This window comes from Myxocyprinus asiaticus, chromosome 11 (assembly GCF_019703515.2).
Source record: "Myxocyprinus asiaticus isolate MX2 ecotype Aquarium Trade chromosome 11, UBuf_Myxa_2, whole genome shotgun sequence".
Classification (NCBI taxonomy): Eukaryota; Metazoa; Chordata; class Actinopteri; order Cypriniformes; family Catostomidae; genus Myxocyprinus; species Myxocyprinus asiaticus.
The window spans coordinates 37430281-37450342 of NC_059354.1; the positions used below are offsets into that span (position 1 = coordinate 37430281).

At 39.1% G+C, this 20062-nt stretch overlaps 1 protein-coding gene across 1 annotated transcript in view; it reads left to right on the forward strand.

Annotated features, from left to right (window-relative positions):
* The window catches only part of LOC127448473 (low-density lipoprotein receptor-related protein 1B-like), a 508438-nt gene that overhangs the window by 220573 nt on the left and 267803 nt on the right, over positions 1-20062 (forward strand). Inside the window, exon 3 of the mRNA XM_051711016.1 lies at positions 19424-19543. Within this exon, the coding sequence (XP_051566976.1) occupies positions 19424-19543 (120 nt within the window). The remainder of the gene's footprint in view (positions 1-19423; positions 19544-20062) is intronic.

The following is a 20062-nucleotide window of genomic DNA, read 5'->3' on the forward strand; positions in this document are numbered from 1 at the left end:
CAACATGTAGAGCTGCAAAAAGAGCCTTGTAGCGGGCACACGACATAAATCCCCTTGCCCATGAGCCCTGAAGTGACTTGGTTCCCCAATGACGATGGGAATCAGGGAGAATTGAAAACCCCATGTATATGCGCAATCCAAGAAATTTGTAAAATTCATCGGGGGTCACCTCCATCCAAGCTCCTTGGTAGCTGGAATATCACAGACAGTTTAGGACGAGCTCCCACCCCTGATGGTTTGTAAAGCTGCATATCTCAGCAACTACAGCCTGAGTAAAAAATAGCATAAAAAAGTCAATTTCTCACAACATCATATTGGAAGTTGACCGCACAGCCTGACACATGCTACCAAAGTCAATACTGAATGGATGGCTAGGCTTAACTGGGAGAGGTTTTGGTGCCTGTGAATCGATGTCAGAGTACGAGGGATAAGAAACAGAGTCAGGGAAGCATTTATGCTTTCTAGCTGACTTGGGACCTGTGCGAGAATGGCTAGCCATACCCAAAATAATAAGAGTAACAGTGTTAGTGTTACTGTGAGTATCAGTCATACGAGAAATAGAAACAAACAATACATACACATTCATACATACCCAGTTGATGGTCTTGGCTGGGGATCAGGTTCCATCTCATCCTCCATCTCCTCGTGGACCGGGTCTTTCTGCAGTAGTTCCTAGTCCAGCAGATCTTCCTCCTGTGTGCTCATGCCCTCATGAGCCATGTCCTCCTCTGCTATGAACCTAGTCAGCTGCCTCCTGCTCCGGAGGGTGCTGAGCAGGGAGACATAATATCTATCCATCTCTACAACAGAAAAAAAAACAAAACCTTTTTGGTAGTCAGCAGTGTGTTCTTCACAAATCCATACACTGAATAGTCACCAAAGGCTTGCAGACTAAGCAGAATGTCCAACTGTAGACAGCCCTCTCACACTTTCCTTGTGAACAGGAAGCTACACACAATCTAAAATCATGTCTGTGTGATGGATAGGTACGGCTATCTGCTAAATTATAGAAAGATATCTACCATTTTTTTATTACATGGGAAAATCAACAAGCTAGATAACTTATCTAACTAGCAGGCCAGTTTTCAGGCAGGTCTGAACAGTGTCAAAAAAGGTCTGAACAGCATCTGCTCTCTGCCTCACATTACTTCAGGCGGATTTTTCACAAGCGACAAAATTGGCCAAAAAAGTTATTGGTATTTTGTTAAAAATGTACATAGTATTGCTAGCTAATGTTTATTTAGCAAGTTTCACAGAAACTGCCAAAAAAAGGTTGATATAAAAAGAGGCTCGCCGATGACGGTCACATAAATTTTTCCAGAAAAAAACTAGCTAGCGCTACTCCTACAAATAAATGCTTCGTAACTAAAAAGGTTTGACTATCTTCCACAAGCGACAAAATTGGCCAAAAAAAGTTATTAATATTTAGCTAAAAATGTACATAGTATTGCTAGTTAATGTTTATTTAGCAAGTTTCACAGAAATTCGCTTAAAAATAGAGGTTAGCTGCCTGTCTGATGAACGGTGACGGTCATGTAATTTTTTCCAGAAATAACTAGTGTTACTCCTACAAATAAATGCTTCATAACTAAAAAGTTTTGACTTTCAATAGACAATATTGTCAACACGTGTTAAATAACTTGTCTTACCTCAAAAGATCACCTCAGTTTTCAATTTGAAGCAAGTCCAACACTGGAGGTAATCTCCCGGCATATCCTCTCTGGCTCCGCTCAGGCAAATGGAGGATGACGCTGATGACGATACATTTATTATTCATGCCCAGTAACCCCTTAACCAATCATATGTGCTTTTAGCTTATATTGTCATGAGTATCTGGCAGTTTTCAGAAATAAAATCGGTGATTGGACGGCGAAGATACTGAGACAGGAAACAGCCTAAGGAAAAAAGCAGATATAACGTTTTTAGCTATTTGGGGCTTACAGCAGCAGTGATCAGTGCATAAAAGATATATTTGTATTTGATGACTCACAGAAATCATATTTCACTTTGTGATTCTTTTGAAAATCATTCGAACTGTGCTATTAGCAAAACAAAATAACAACTGTACAGTCAAATTCCTGGGAATGAGAGCTTTCATTTGATATATGACTTGTCCATTTAGGTGGTATCTGAAGGACTTTTATTTTCATATAAATATTTCTACACTATTTCCTCTTGGGGTGCTAATTTTCAACGCGAATGATTTGAGGCCTTATTTTGTTATTTTAAGTAACATAAAAGCAGAAGTGATGGTTATCTCTGTAAAGTTCAGATTCTAAGCTTTTAAATTATACCTCATATGCCTGACTGTATATGTACGGACACTTTAACGTTTTAAACGTAACCTTTTTTTGCGATATAGTGCCCCCATGTGGACCTTCCGGTGGGTCCACAGAGTTTACCTACGAACATCCCCATGTTTAGTGATTGGATAACATTTGGTCAGCGCTAAATACAGGTCTAAACGGGGTCTAAAGCATTTTGTGATCGGATAACAAAAAACACATAAGAATGTGGTCAAAAACACATCTAAACACATCACATTTGATGTGTAAACACTAATCCGTCCTGTATGCATCCTGGCAGCAGTGAAGTGCCACCCCTCGCCTGTCAATCAAACGCTGCACTAAAACAAGAGTTTAAACTTTGCTGGTTATGAGCAGTTTTAAAAAGAATAACCGTCTGATCGTAAAAATAAAAAAGCGGATATAAACTGATCAGCCACAACATAAAAACCACTGACAGGTGATGTGAATAACATGGATTATCTTGTTACAATGGCACCTGTCAAAGGGGTGGGTTATATTAGGCAGCAAGTGAACAGTCAGTTCTTGAATTTCATGTGTTGGAAACAGGAAAAATGGGCAAGCATAAGGATCTGAGCGACTTTGACAAGGGACAAATTGTGATGGCTAGACGACTGGGCCAGAGCATCTCCAAAATGGCAGGTCTTGTAGGGTGTTCCCAGAATGTAGTGGTTAGTACCTACCAAAAGTGGTCCAAGGAAAGACAACTGGTGAACCGGCGACATGGTCACGGGCGTCCAAGGCTCATTGATGTGCATGGGGAGCGAAGGCTAACTCGTCTGGTTCGATCCCACAGAAGAGCCACTGTAGCACAAATTGCTGAAAAACTTAATGCTGGACATGATAGAAAGGTGTCAGAACACAGTGTATTGCAGCTTGCTGCGTATGGGGCTGCGTAGTCACAGACCGGTCAGAGTGCCCATGCTGACCCCTGTTCACCGCCAAAAGCGCCTACAATGAGCATGTGAGCATCAGAACTGGACCATGGAGCAACGGAAGAAGGTGGCCTAGTCTGATGAATCACATTTTCTTTTAGATCATGTGGACGGCCGGGTGCTGTGCTTCGTTTACCTGGGGAAGAGATGGCAGCAGGATCCACTATGGGAAGAAGGCAGGCCGGCGGAGGTAGTTCGATGCTCTGATCAATGATCTGCTGGGAAACCTTGGGTCCTGGCATTCATGTGGATATTACTTTGACATGTACCACCTACCTAAAGATTGTTGCAGACCACATACACCCCTTCATGGCAATGCGCCCTGCCACACTGCAAAAATTGTTCAGGAATGGTTTGAGGAACATACAAAAGAGTTCAAGGTGTTGACTTGGCCCCAGATCTCAATCCGATTGAGCATCTATGGGATGTGCTGGACCAACAAGTCCGATCCATTGAGGCCCCACCTCGCAATTTACAGGACTTAAAGGATCTGCTGCTAACGTCTTGGTGCCAGATACCACAGGACACCTTCAGAGGTCTTGTGGAGTCCATGCCTCGAGAACATCACAGATCTTCTTCTGTGTGCCTGCAGGGATACTAAGCACAAACATCTGCAGCTCAGCTTAATACAAATAATCCACTAAAATGATGGACAATTCTGCTCAAAATGTTGTGTTTGTGCTTAGATTAAATTTCAGATGCATCTGGAAGAACTAGTGGTGAGGGTGTGGTGTATACATGGGGATGTGCATGAATACCCTTTAGTGGCTGTCATAATTCAATTCCGGGTATAAAAGCATAGTATTGAGGCTGTGGTTATCCATCCACTAATTCTGGATACTAATTGGCTGGCGTTCCAAACATTAATTCTTATTCTAGACGGCTCATCATAATCCAGTGGCGGGACTCTTAGGGCAAGAGAAAACGCTAAACCATCTCATGGCCCATTTCTAATGGCCTGGCATTCGTGAGGATGTTCGTAGGTGGTGTGCAGCATGCCGCGAATGTCAACTGGTGAATCCACCGGCCAACCCAAAAGAACCATTGCGCCCTCTACTGCTGATTGGAGTTCCCTTCTAAAGAATTGGTATGGACCTCATCGAGCCATTAGAACGGTCAGCATGTGGACATCGCTTTGCGTTAGTCCTGGTGGATTATGCAACGTGATATCCAGAAGCAGTGCCACTCCGCAACATCTCAGCACGGTGTGTTGCAGAAGCACTCTTCAAAATTATCTCCTGAGTGGAGATTCTGAAAGAGATCCTCACTGACCAGGGCACTACTTTCATGTCTCGCACTCTACGCAAACTTTTCAAATTAATTTGATTCAGACCAATGTGTACCATCCTCAGACATATCGACTGGTCGAACGATTTAATAAAACACTTAAGAACATGATTCGTAAGTTTGTTCACCATTGTGCTCAGAATTGGGATAAGTGGCTCAAGCCTCTAATATCTGCAGTTTGGGATTTGCCTCATTTGAATAACTGTATGGATGTTGACCACGTGGCATGTTGGATGTCCTAAAGGAAAATTGGGAGGAGGGACCTTCACAGACTAAAAACTAGGGCAATTATCACAGGAGCATTTGCTTCAGGCTCAAAAACGCAAGTCCCGCCTGTATAATAGGGGTACTCGGCAATGAGAGTTCGCACCGGGAGATAAATTATTTATATTGCTACCCACATCGAGCTCCAAATGACTCGCCAAGTGGCAAGGTTCCTTTGAGGTCACACAGTGAGTTGTGGACATCGACTTTGAGGTAGAACGAACAGATAGAGGCAGAGCACGGCAGATATACCACCTGATTCTACTAAAATACTGGAGAGAGGAGGTACCTGTGGCTTTGGTGAGGAGAGGAATCCAACAGTGACTGGTCCAGCCCGGTGGTTCTAGTACCTAAGACCAATGGGTCGGTTTGGTTCTGTGTGGATTTTCGAAAAGTCAATGCGGTGTCTAAATTTGACATGTATCCGATGCCTCGTATTGACAAATTGCTAGATCGGTTAGGCGCGGCTCGCTTTTATTCGACACTGGATTTGACAAAGGGACATTGGCAGATCCCTTTGACTGCCATGTCCCATGAAAGAAATGGCATTCTCCACTCTGTTTGGATTACACCAATTTGTAACCTTTCCGTTCGGTTTGTTTGGGGCCCCAGCTACGTTTCAATGGCTCATGGACAGAATCCTCCGCCCACACACTGCGTATGCCGCTGCCTATCTGGATGACATCATCATGGCTCCCCACCCTGAGTTGGGCGATGGGGTATGTGGAGGTGGGGCCGTGGTCGAGCGCCGATTTGTGAATGGAGTGTGAGACCAGGAGATGAAAGCGGTAAGGAGTTACACCTGTGGGCAATTTTAATAACAGCTGTTCTGTGTTGCAGTGGGAGGTGATAGAGTGATAAAAGGGAGCTGAGAGCCACAGAGGGGAGAGAAGTAACTCACACTTGCGGTGTGTGTGTGTGCTGTGTGTGTATGAGAGTTATTGTGGCACTGAAAAATGAATTGTGCAATAAATATGAGAGAAGGTGGAAATTCGTCTGGCTCCCACCTCATCATTTTAAGAGAGAATTAAAGAACCTGTTACAGTGGCTTAATGTGCTCATGTAAACACGTAAGCGCCGTTCTGATAGGTGCGCGTGTATGGAACAGACCGGAATAATGTCATAGGATGGAGCCCAACAACATGTCAACACAGCGGAAAGAATTCAACATTTCTGGGTGTACAGTGGGAAAATCACATATACTAGTATAAACTATACCCATTTATACATACGAATGTAAAATATCTGTCTCTAACGTTCGCGTATATGCGCACATACGTTAGGGGAATACCAGAGTTTTATGTAAGAAGGAAACCCCCAATACTGCATCATAATTCAGCTGCAGGTTGTGATAGTAAGTGAAGGAGGCAAACAAACACGGTAACACTGTTTTCTCACAATAACCCACTTTCTCACAATAAGCTGCTTTCTGGTGTCCATATAACCGTAGTCACTGACATAGTGATTGATGTACAGCATGTCGTCATGAAACAGACCCTCCAAATCCGATCACAAGTGGTCACAGAACATGCATTTAAACGACCAGATGTAAACAGCGGTGTCTCACCTAACCACATGGGATCAGATCACCCGAGACGCATCTTAATATCAGGTGGAAATGGGGTTTATCACTCAAGGTTCACTTTTTGAGGATCTTTTGAGGATTACCCGAAACCAATGCCTTTTAATCCAGGATCTGTTGGTTTGTGTTTAATCTCAGTGTGTGATTATTTTCACTCATAGGATTATGGGGAGGAGTAGTCTTGTCTGGTGATGATCTTGGCATAGCTGGCTTGCTAAATATGAGTAGCTCAGTGGTGAAATTTGCGGAATTTTACATTATACTTCAACATTTCACAAACACTTTCATCCAGAGCGATTTACTATGGATTCAAGGGATACATTTTATCAGTGTGTGCATTCCCTGGGAATCAAACCGATGTTCTTGGTGTTGCTAGCGCCATGCTCTAGCAGGTACAGGAACTGTATGTGTTTTTATATTTATCAAACATGATCTCATGAGAATTGTATATATTCTCACTTAAAGTGTGGTTCTAGTAAACGTACATTTGCATATACACTGACACTTACAATATTGACGTATTGAAAACATCCAAAACATAATCGTTTTACGTATTAACACCTTTAGAAACGTACAAATGTTTGTGTATACTGACTGAATCTATGAATATTGAATTCATGGAATTAATCAGTTTATTTTATTGCATTTTTAATCATTGAGTTTAGTTCACATTTAGCCATCACATGTATTTAAAGGGGTCATGACATGAGGAATCAGATTTTCCTTGTACTATAAAAACATACTGTAAGTTTCAGAACTCAAAATGTACTCCTGTGTAGGTGTGGTATTAGCAGCTCTAATATATTTATAGTAACAAAAATAATTGTCACTGTATATTTATCTGTTATGTTTGAAGTGGTTATGTTAAGGGGTAGTGTAGGGTTACAGGATCTAAAATATCTATAAAATAGGTAAAAAAAAGTACACATATATAAAATTAAAAATACAACAATATCCTACAATCCCACAATGTGATATCCCATTTGCAAGAGAATGATGGAACTGATATTCAGTCCATAACAAACAAGTAAAAGGCAGGGTTGTAACACAAAAGAAATGTGTAGCATTTAAGTTGTACTCATTATAAGTTGTTGTTACCCTCTTGGCATCTTTGTGAGGACTGAAGTTCATTTCGGCAGTTCCTCTGACAAAACTCTAAACAGCATTTAGAGATCTGATGCCACAAACTTTGCAAATTTGGGCAAATTCAGGGATTAGTTCTTCCTCATAATCGCTTATCAACCTGTTAACTTTTACATTTTGATTTTGAATTTTGTTCGCTGATGGTCTGATGAAAACCTGACCACCTTTACTCTCGAAAGTTGTATTGCACTCAAGCAATCTGACTGGAGCTTGCAATTTTCACAAGTGCTGTCCAGTTTTGTGTGCAGTTTCTATGGGTGAGTGGGAGACTATAACCATGTTTGTAGCAATCTGTATGTATTTATAGCAGCTAGCTAGACAGAACAGACTCTTTTCGGTTTTAAGTTTGGCTTCATCCAGATTTACCCACTGACCTTTGTGAGTTTGAAAAGTGACTGTCTCTCTATAAATATTTTATGTCTGTCTCTGTCTATACTGTATCATCTGTCAAGTCATTAACTCTTGTAATGTTCTGAAACGCCACATTACAATATGTTGATATCAAATCCAATTACAGGGTTATTTTTTTGTTCGCAGGAAGGGAGGATTTAATAATGTTTTGAGACCTTAAATTATTTACTCTGATGCTTTTGTCTTGGATATTTATGGCATTGTTATGCATGTGGCTGAACACAGAACATAAATTATGATACTTATTGCACTTTGAATTTGGGATTAAAGATATTTGACGTAGTCTCTTTTAATAGATGGGCAGTAGATGAAAATGTATTTGCTTGTACTTTTTAAAACAAGAATCCTTCAAACAGTTTGGCAAACATGCCTTGTTTGGTCTGTGCTACATAATTTTTATGTAATTCATAATGTAATTATAAAAATGATTTGTGTACATAAACCCTTAAAAGCCCTCGATGTATATGGAATTTACTTCAGCAACAGAAATACATGAACAGTAGTAGATATGAACTTTAATTTGGCAACTAAGGAAGGGAAAACCATTTATAGCAATACTAACAGACCTACAGTATGGAGGCAGAACTTCAGTATGACATGCTTATTAAACTGATTTCATCTCCAATGACCATGGCTTGTGCTAACAGCAGCATCTTAATTTGGTCCTGCGTTAATTAGGGGGCTCTGAAAAGAGGCAAAGGATTGGATTAAGGTAGGCCTTGGAGAAAGAAAGGCCAAGAAGGTCTCCAGAGCTGGCCTTTAATTAGTCCTTCTAGAAAAAGTAAAATATAGACTTCTGGAGCATTTTACTCAAGTTCATGTTTGCAGTGATGGGTAGGCTACTCAAAAAAATGTAGCTAGTTATGCTACCAACTACTCAACAGAAAAATTTGTTAAGCTAAGCTAAAAGCTACATTTCAGAGAAAGTAGTAAGTTACACTAAAAGCTACATACCAAAAGTAGCTTGCTATATTTAAGCAATTTTTTTTTTTTTTTTTTGCAATCAGATGCACAGAGCATACGGTCAGACAAAGCATCTAAAAAAACGTATTCACATTACGTTTATCAAAGCCATGTTATAGCATAATACAGTGTAGTGCAATGCAGTATACAGTATGGTGCAATATAAAATGTATGTAAAAAAAAAAAAAAAAAATGTAAATTCATATTTATACATGATACCTGTACAAACCCATAATTCCCTTTTTGCATTCCTATAACAACTCTACGTGCATATGCTTTTAATCTTATCCCGGAATTCTGTGTCTAGCTGTTAAACTTCTGTATGTACTGGAAGCTTTCCTTGTGTGTGTGTGTGTGTGTGTGTGTGTGTGTGTGTAAATCTGGACAATAACACTCCGATATCTGATGGTATCAGATGGTAATTCCATGGTACTCTGATATACAATTGCCATATTTATGTACCATTCTGTATTTACATGGTTCTTCAAAGTGCTTCAAAGAATGCCATGGTACTACCATGGTAATTTGATATATTACCATTTTCATATTCCATTGTATTAACATGGTGCTCCCAGTCCCAGGTAATGGTACATGTCCAAAAAAAAAAAAAAAAACATGGTAATGCCATGGTACTTTTTTATGTGTTTTTGTGTAGGCTACTAAATATTTTGGTACTTTTTGCTTATAAATATATAATGGGAGCCAGCTGGTACGTGATAGCTGTGCGGTATGTGTAAACCTCACTCCCTTGGCCTCAAGAGGCACACTAGCGACTGATGTTAGAGGATGTAGCCTTTAGCCTACTCATTAGTGTGCCCACCTCCCATGCTGGAGATGCTGGTTCAAATCCCATTCAGAGCAGATAAGGTCTACCCCTGACCAAAGATTTTCCTTAATTGTAAGTTTACGCCATTAGTCAACTAGTTGTCGCACATTTATGATATTAATTTAATTACTTAAATATATATTTTTGGGGGGGCATCAGAAAATGATTTGAGTTCTAGGGCTGAGAAAGAATGTTAGAAGTAAAATTGCTAACACTGTTCTACATTACAGAGAAATACTAAACCGTAATAATGAGCCTTTAAAATATACATTTTACAAGCACATGCACGAAGCGAGCACAGGCAAAAGTGTTAATGATTCTGAATGTGTTGGAAAAACCAGCAAGGAGACTGTCTGAACATTTTGTTAATTTAAAGAGAGAAATGCACATTAAGTTAAACATGCAGTAAGCGAGGTACTAATTTAGCTTCCCCACTCCCCACGAACACTCGGATAGGCCTAATAGCGCATATTTGTCTAGGTTATCTAACGTCAGAGCGAGCGGCCATGCTAAGTGGCTAACGTAAGGCTACTTACATGTTTCAAATGATAAGCCATGTTTGAGGTTGATGAATGATAGGCGAATGTTTGCCTGCAGACTTTGCATGTCACCTTCTTGGGGTCATACTTTACCCTCTCGAAATGATCCCACACTTTGGATTTTTACCACATGAACCAGCCGTGTAAATGATCATGTTTGTCTGTCACTGACTGCGTGACTTCGCCAATTCCTGTGGAGTTTTTTTTTCTTTTTTTCTGCGACCAACTAACCAATCAAAACTTGGTCGACAAAGACTCTTCTCATCGACTAATGTTCGGTCAACTATTAGGGGGCAGCCCTAGAGTGGGTTGAGCAGGACTGATTACAGTGGTGCTGTGACCCGGATGGGAGTGAGGTTTAAGGAGGTGATTGTAATGGTAGCCAGCTGATGCGTGATAGCTGTGTGGTATGTGTAAACCTCACTCCCTTGGCCTCAAGAGGCGAACTAGCGACTGACGCTAGTGGCTTTAGCCTCCTTGTTAGCGCGTCTGCTTCCCATGCCGGCTGACGCCAGTTCAAATCCTGCTTGGAGCAGGTCAACCTGAATTCTAATAACACAATAATAACACAACATTAACAACAAAACACCAATTACAACACCACAATTCACAAAAGCATGGCCTTACAAAAAATCTAAACTAGCTGCAAAACAAAAAAAAAAAATATTAATAAAAGCTCATTGTTTTCACATGCAAATTAGCTTGTGATTCGCCGCAAATGTTTGCAGCTCTTCAAGGCTACTGGTGAACCTGCAGCAAACCTTTGGCAACAATGAACAATTTGCTGCAAGTTTGCCGCAAAGCAAATTTTTGCATGTGAAAATGATCTACGGCAAATTTGCCATGAACTCTCGATTTTTGTAAGGGTGCCCACCTGCTGCCCACCTGTCGATGACGATGCCTTGTGTCTCGCTAGACCCATTCCCTCCTCCTACCACCTCACTTATGTCTCAATTCTGATTAGCACTCTGTTGATATTTGTCGAAGCTGATGACTCTTTAAACCACTTTCTAATTTCCATGCTGCTGCTCAGAATCATACATGACCTTACAAAAAATCTAGCAACAAACTTGCTGCTTATAATTTTCACATGCAAATGAGCTTGTGATTCGCCGCAAAACTTTGCCAGAAGTTTGCGGCTCTTCAACGGTAGTTGTTAACCTCCAGCAAACCATTGACAACAATGGACAATTTGCCGCAAGTTTGCCACAAAGCTCATTTGCATGTGAAAATTATCTGTGGTGAATTTGCGGCAAATTTGCAGTGAGCTCTCAATTTTTGTTAGGGTAGCACTGCCAAAATTAGATTTTGAGAATCACATGTTTTGTAAGGTTACTGCAGAATATATATATATATATATATACACACAAGTAGCAGTGTAGCACCAAGTCAAGTAATTTATATTTGTATAGCACTTTTCACAACACACATCATTTCAAAGCAACTTTACAGAAAATCATGCTTTAACAAAAAATGAAACTGTAATGTCTATAAAGTCTTAGAGTGATCATTGTGTAGTTTGATTAAATATGGTTGTTAATTGTGTATAAAAAATAAATAATTAAATAATAATTGTATTTATATCCCCTGTGAGCAAGCTGAAGGCTACTGTGGCAAGGAAAACAAAACTAGATAAGATGTTGGTTAATGGAGAAAAATAACCTTGGGAGAAACCAGGCTCACTGTGGGGGCCAGTTCCCCTCTGGCTAACCAGCATAAATATAATGCCAATATTAGTTATTTAAGTGCAGTGCAGGTCATGGTTTAAGATTAGTAAACTAAGTAAGTGTTAAGGTCCAGTGTTTAAAAAAAATAAAATAAGTAATGAACTGTAAGATTAATGATTAATGTCTTTGAAGTCCATCCTGGATTAACTGCAGAAGTTCACATAGATGCATTGTCCTTTGTTAGTTGGCTGATGAAGGCTTTTGTTGGCAATTAAATGCTAGTCTATGCATTCCATTTCAAGAGTGTAGTCCATCAATAGACAAAGGGGATGCAGGCAGAGGTCAATGAGGTGCATCACAGTTCAACCGGCAGGTCATTTCGGTGAGGTTCGGTGGGGTCCATACTAGAGCCCGACCGATATGGGATTTTTGAGACCGATACTGCTACCGATTTTAGAGGGGGAAAATTCACCAATTACCGATATGGTGGTTGATATAGCTAATTTTTGAGCTGGAATGAAAACAGACATTTTCTATGTGGATTATGCACCGATTTTGCACCGATATGACTATGCAAATGTACTCAGAAGGCTGCTTTCTTAAACAAATATTTTTATCAAAGAATATTTGACATTATTATTATACATTGTCAACAAATTCTAGAAATGAACACTGAAAAAATAAAGAATAAATAAAAATACAATAAATAGCTTAATAAACATCAGTACTGTATGTTTAGTATCAGTCAATGGCTGACCATTAGAAAAAAGAATAAATTCAAATAAAATAAATAGCTAAATAAACATCAGTAGAACTGTTTAGTATCAGTAAAATGCTGACCATTTAAATAAAGAATAAATACAAATAAAATAAATAGCTAAGACATCAGGGGCCGGTTGCACCAGCTATACGTACGTTACAACTTGGCGTAAATGGGCACTAAGTCAAAATTTATGCACTTACTAAATATTTGAGCGTTGCACCATTACATTTATGTAAGACGTAACCCTACGTATCAACTAAATATTTATGGAAGCCTCTGACCAGGAGCAACTGATGGAATAAAAAAGCAGACTTCAGTCCTTTCGACATACAGCTGTGCTCAAAAGTTTGCATACCCTGGCAGAAATTGTGAAATTTTGGCATTGATTTTGAAAATATGACTGATCATGCACAAAGTCTTTTATTTAGGGATAGTGATCATATGAAGCCATTTATTATCAAATAGTTGTTTGGCTCCTTTTTAAATCATAATGATAACAGAAATCATCCAAATGGCCCTGATCAAAAGTTTACATACCCTTGAATGTTTGGCCTTGTTACAGACACACAAGGTGACACACACAGGTTTAAATGGCAATTAAAGGTTAATTTCCCACACCTGTGGCTTTTAAAATTGCAATTAGTGTCTGTGTATAAATAGTCTATGAGTTTGTTAGCTCTCACGTGGATGCACTGAGCAGGCTAGATACTGAGCCATGGGGAGCAGAAAAGAACTGTCAAAAGACCTGCGTAACAAGGTAATGGAACTTTATAAAGATGGAAAAGGATATAAAAAGATATCCAAAGCCTTGAAAATGCCAGTCAGTACTGTTCAATCACTTATTAAGAAGTGGAAAATTCGGGGATCTCTTGATACCAAGCCAAGGTCAGGTAGACCAAGAAAGATTTCAGCCACAACTGCCAGAAGGATTGTTCGGGATACAAAGAAAAACCCACAAGTAACCTCAGGAGAAATACAGGCTGCTCTGTAAAAAGACAGTGTGATTGTTTCAAGGAGCACAATAATACGACACTTGAACAAAAATGAGCTGCATGGTCAAGTTGCCAGAAAGAAGCCTTTACTGCACCAATGCCACAAAAAAGCCCAGTTACAATATGCCCGACAACAGCTTGACACGCCTCACAGCTTCTGGCACACTGTAATTTGGAGTGACAAGACCAAAATAGAGCTTTATGGTCACAACCATAAGCGCTATGTTTGGAGAGGTGTCAACAAGGCCTTTAGTGAAAATAATACCATCCCCATTGTGAAGCATGGTGGTGGCTCACTGATGATTTAGGGGGGGTGTGAGCTCTAAAGGCACGGGGAATCTTGTGAAAATTGATGGCAAGATGAATGCAGCATGTTATCAGGAAATACTGGCAGACAATTTGCATTCTTCTGCACGAAAACTGCGCATGGGACGCTCTTGGACTTTCCAGCATGACAATGACCCTAAGCACAAGGCCAAGTTGACCCTCCAGTGGTTACAGTAGAAAAAGGTGAAGGTTCTAGAGTGGCCATCACAGTCTCCTGACCTTAATATCATCGAGCCACTCTGGGGAGATCTCAAACGTGCGGTTCATGCAAGACGACCAAAGACTTTGCATGGCCTGGAGGCATTTTGCCAAGACGAATGGGCAGCTATTCCACCTGCAAGAATTTGGGGCCTCATAGACAACTAATACAAAAGATTGCACGCTGTCATTGATGCTAAAGGGGGCAATACACAGTATTAAGAACTAAGGGTATGCAGACTTTTGAACAGGGGTCATTTCATTTTTTTCTTTGTTGCCATGTTTTGTTTTATGATTGTACCATTCTGTTATAACCTACAGCTGAATATGAATCCCATAAGAAATAAAAGAAATGTGTTTTGCCTGCTCACTCATGTTTTCTTTAAAAATGGTACATATATTACCAATTCTCCAAGGGTATGCAAACTTTTGAGCACAGCTGTATATGATGGTGTTGACATTTACACTCGTTTACATTTACGAGAGAGAGAAAAACACATACTTTTAAGCGGCTCTTCAGCATGAAACCGATCTAACGGTGCAGTTTTTAGGGTGCGTCGCCCGGTGTCAAGTTTCTCAGAGTCATCACTCAGAGACACATAAGCAGGAACGAAGCTGGATCTGGCCGGCTCTGGTAACCTCGAGATATGAATCCCCAGGTTGAGACATGGAAACAAATAGAATAATAATAGCGTAGATGTCATTCAATTTTATGCAGAGTTATAGATCATGATAGATGTTTCTGGTTGCGGCAGACCTAACTAAATGGTGTATGCCTGGCTAAATAGATGAGTCTTTAGTCTAGACTTGAACTGAGTGAGTGTGTCTGCATCCCGAACAGTGTTAGGGAGACTATTCCATAGTTTAGGAGCCAAATAGGAAAAGGATCTACCTCTTTTTGTGGATTTTGATTATTCTAGGAACTATTCAAGCCAGTATTTTGTGAGTGTAATGAACGTGATGGAATATAGCATGTCAGAAGGTCACTTAAGTACTGTGGAGCAAGACCATTCAATGCTTTGTATAGTTAAGAGAATTTCAAAAATTAATACAAAATTTAACAGGTAGCCAATGTAACAACGATAAAATGGGGCTAATATGATCATATTTCTTGATTCTAGTCAGCTCTCTGGCAGCTGAATTTTGAACCAATCCTCCCAGTAACGCATTACAATAATCTAGTCTTGAGGTCATGAACGCATGAATTAGTTTTTCGGCATCAGCAACATTTTTCAGCATCAGCAACAGAGAGCATGTGTCATAACTTAGCAATATTTCTGAGGTGGAAGAATGCTGTACTACAAACATTGGAAATTTGATTTTCAAAGGACAGATTGGTATCAAATATAACACCCAAGTTCTTTGCTGTAGAAGACGACATAACAGTGCATCCATCGAGAGTCAAATTATATTTTAGCGGCTTATTTTTAGAAGTTTTTAGTCCAATAATTAGTACCTCTGTTTTGTCAGAATTGAGTAGAAGGAGTAATCAAAGACGCTCACCTTAACCGAGGACTCCAAACCTTTTAGAATGTGTAGTCAATAGTTGCATGAATGCTACACATACTGAAGAAAATGTAAAATACTTCTCTTAATGTCATGTGATGGTTTGGTGTTGTTTAAAAAAAAAAAAAAAAAAGCATATGCACAGGGGTTTCTGTGCATATGCTATCCCAAGAAGCCCTGCAGGCAGAAGCAGAAATGCTTACTTGACTTACAATAAGTGGAATATAGTATTAAACTTGAGGAAATCGTAAACAAATTTAAAGTAAAGGTTTAGATTCACTTACTGTGTATACAGTATGTCATATTTAATACTTTATTTGTTAGGTGTTTGTCCATTTTAGCTACAGTAATACTATCTTTTATATAGCAGAAATTTTTACTTTATTTAGTGAATTGAATATAATAATGCACAGAAGCTGGTAGTAGGCTATGTATTGCCATGCAATGCCAAATTGTATATTTAATTATATTTTTTTACTGACACACTGTTAACACTGTCATTGTAATAAAATGTTGTTCACTTAACCTAGGATGTGGCACTTATTTCATTTTTGTTCTCGACTGGTAATATTGTTTAACCAACATAAGCTTAAGCAAATAATAAATGAGGTATATTTGATACATGAGCCTGAAGTCAATTAAATCTTGTCCCATTCTTGGCCTATTTTGGTCTTGGTCTCGACCCTCTCCGGTCTCAGTCTTGACTCGGACTCAACCTTTTCTGCTTTCGGCCTGGATTTGGACTCGGATGAGCTGATCTCGACTACAACACTGGTTGAGATAATGTTGCTATGCGGGGCTGGTTGGCACACTGAAACAAACAGAGGGATGTTTTGATAGCACCACACTGTTACACTTTTCACGGCAATCAACCTACTGCATATTAAGCTTCCATAGGATGTTGGTCTTAAAGGATAATAGAGTGATGTTGGTTAGATTTTGACAGATTTACAATGTTAGTCAGCAGTTGCATGTTTTACATTCAGTTAACTTTTGACAAGATGCAGTGCAAAATACTTCTCTTGATGCTGTGGAAATGTCCTCAGGTTTGAAGGTTGATGGAATTTTACTCGTTATGCTGTCCTCACGCAAATTATATTTTCAAGATAAACTCTGAACATCATTCAGTGATGTTTCATGATTCATCCATATTCACACAAAGGCAGCTTCATCTAACCGTGTCACTGTTGTTGCTGCTAAGAGACCTCATGAAGAATTAGCTTCTGATGAATCATACCTGCGTGAGCATGGAAGCTGTTCACATTCTCTACTGGTAACATATAAAGCTTTTGAAAACCATTCAGGAAAGTGGGAAAGCACAGTAAAACATCTGTCTTTTGTGTCTGTTTTAGGGTTGCCACTTTTGAAGTTTTAAAATAAGGGACACTTAATTTAGCAATAAATGTGTTGAGTTAATATGTGTTATTAATACAAATTGTATATCCTTTCTTAAATGTTAAAATGAGAACTTTCCTGACCCATGACTTATATAAAAAAAAAAATTAAAAAAAAAAAAAAAAAAAAAATATATATATATATATATATATATATATATATATATATATATATATATATATATATATATACATAATTTATATGTTAAAAATATATTTATTTTAATTTTTTCGATTATTTGTCTTCATCTTATTTATGTATACATTTCGGATGGTTTGTACGTATTTTTAAATTTTTTAAAAAATAATTTTTATTTATTTATTTTTTTTCCTTCACCTGTACTTGTCTTTATGATTGTATTCATACATTGTTTGATCTTATTGAACATTTATATAGAAAACACTCCACAGTTTTACCACCATTTGTGGACTTTTCAGACAGACTTTTACCCACAGTAGGCAAATTTTCCAACTTATATCAGTGTTAAATTGGCGATCTGGAACGATATCACCATGACGCCATCTGATAAGCTTAAATAAGGGACAACTCATTTTATCTTTAAATACGGGACGATCCCGTATTTTACGGGCCGGGTGGCAACCTTAGTCTGTTTCAGTTCCAACAAATGTAGGCTTATCTTAAGCCCAAAGTATACTTCAATCTTACGCTTAGCGTTGGTGTACAGGACGCATGACGCAAACTCGTCATCAGCAGCGTGCTCCAGCACTGAATGAGTGCAGCCCAATTTAAGACGCGCAGAAGCACGTACCTGGAATTATTTGCACAAATTAGTGGATCCACAAGGTGGCAATACTCACATTTGAGCCATTGATGTCACGAAGAAATGCTTGAAGAAGATGTAATCACCGGTAAATAACAGGGGACGAAGGTAAAAACAACAACAGTAGATATGCACGTCAAGAGCGCGTGTGTGAGGAGGTCAGGAGATACCTGCATTTGTATAACTCGATTCTGAAGGAATGTAAAGACGTCTTTATGGGTCTAAACTTATGAAGAGAAATTGTCCGCCGCCTCATAGCAGTCGTAGTGCGCATGCGCCAACCGCCCGTGTATGCGCACACCATCAAAAGGAGTATGTTTTGACAGGCTCATGATTGTCTGTATGCAGACCCTGAGCTTTCGCGTCAAAAATATACTTTGGGCTTTAATGTGCAGTAATTGGTTTGAAATTATAAAGAATATATCACCAAATGTAATGCTTGATTCTATGATTCTAGTCCTCAGTTAATGATTGTAATCATCTTGCGAAGAGAATTACAGTCGAATTACAGCGAGAAAGGCAGACAAAAAACTCGAAAGTGAATTTTAGGGTGGTCTTATTATATTCGTTTTGTCAGATATTCCACACACAAAATGTAATATATTTTTGTGGTTTCCAAGTCACTATATTGTACAGTATGCTTTGTTACTGATATCAAAGAGCTTCAATGAGATGCATTTTTAACATATGTAAATAAGTGACTTTTAATCATAGTATATTTGAAATGTTCTGAGACCATGGCCAACAAGACCATGAATGTGCTGTACAGTAGATCCGTTTTACATTAGAGTTCTTTCTTTGGTCATCTACATATATAATTGTTTAGAGAACATATTTTGCCTTTGTTTTTCACTAATATTATTTGCAAAGTTCATCACTTGATTGATGCAGTTCTTTTTCAGTATTGATTCATGAACTTCTTTGCATGTAACTTTTATGATGCAAACAGAACTGCATGTAATTTCTGTGTCTGTGCCTCAGCAGTGCTTTAGCCAAGTGTAGCAAAAGGTTACAGGTTACAAATAAGAACAAAAAAGGTATGGGATACAGTATAGAACTGTGGTGCCATCCAGACTATTATTTACTGCATTTTGTTGTCATAGTGACCTGCTGTTTCTCTCATTCATTAGGGATGCCTGACCACAAAAAAACATGTAATGCATTTCCATGTTTTTGAATAAAACACCTAATAGCTAGTTGCATACAATTCTTTTGTGGGAGGTTGATTGAATTTGGAGAACTAAAGATAAGGAACAATTGCTAAAAGCTTCTGCAGGTCTCCACACAATTTTTTTTTTTCTGTTCTCATATCATTTTCAACAGAGTACTCTGGTATTTCTTCTAATTTCATGTGTGTGGAGCACCTCTCTGATTCCACCCGCACGGAGCTCTATTGATCCCCGCCTCTGGCTCACAACTGTCAGTGCACACTGGCACATCCTTGTGCTGATGGCAAGGAAGGGCTTTTAGAGGAGCGAAATCAAAAAGCAATTTACATGTTTTTCTCTCCTTCTCCAACTCGCTCTCTCCTCCTACAGAGCTCCTGTCAGCGTGTCATGAGCTACACTGCCGTTATGGCTGCATTATGACCAGAAACGGCACCTTCTGCTTCTGTGCGGATGGATTTGAGGTGGGAGAGGATGGGCGGAGCTGCAGAGGTAGGTGCTCTCAGGGTTGCAGCAGCAACATCTTCAAAGACCCACGTTTACACCTGGTATTAAAAGGATAGTTCATTTTGAAAATGTTGAAATTTTACTGCCCTCTTGTTGTTCCAAACCCATATGAGTTTCTTTCACAAATGGAGATGTTAGGCAGAATGTAAACCTTAGTCACTGTTCACTTTCATTGTATGGAAAAAATATGTAATGAAAGTGAATAGTGACTGAGATCAACATTCTGCCTAACATCTCCTTTTGTGTTCCACCTAAGAAAGGAATTTATATTGGTTCGGAACAAAACGGTGAGTAAATGAAGACATCATTTTCTTTTTTTGGGTGAACTATCAGGTGTAAAAAGAGCCATCTTCAAAGATGAATGATCAGCTTTGGACAATGAATGGGGGAGGAGGGGTTTGTCTCTGGAGTGTCTTTTCACTCCTACATCCTGATTTATTTGACAAGTGGCAATGGCTCCAGAGAGGTCAAAGTGATTTCTTGGCCTGGTTTGGCCTAAATCAT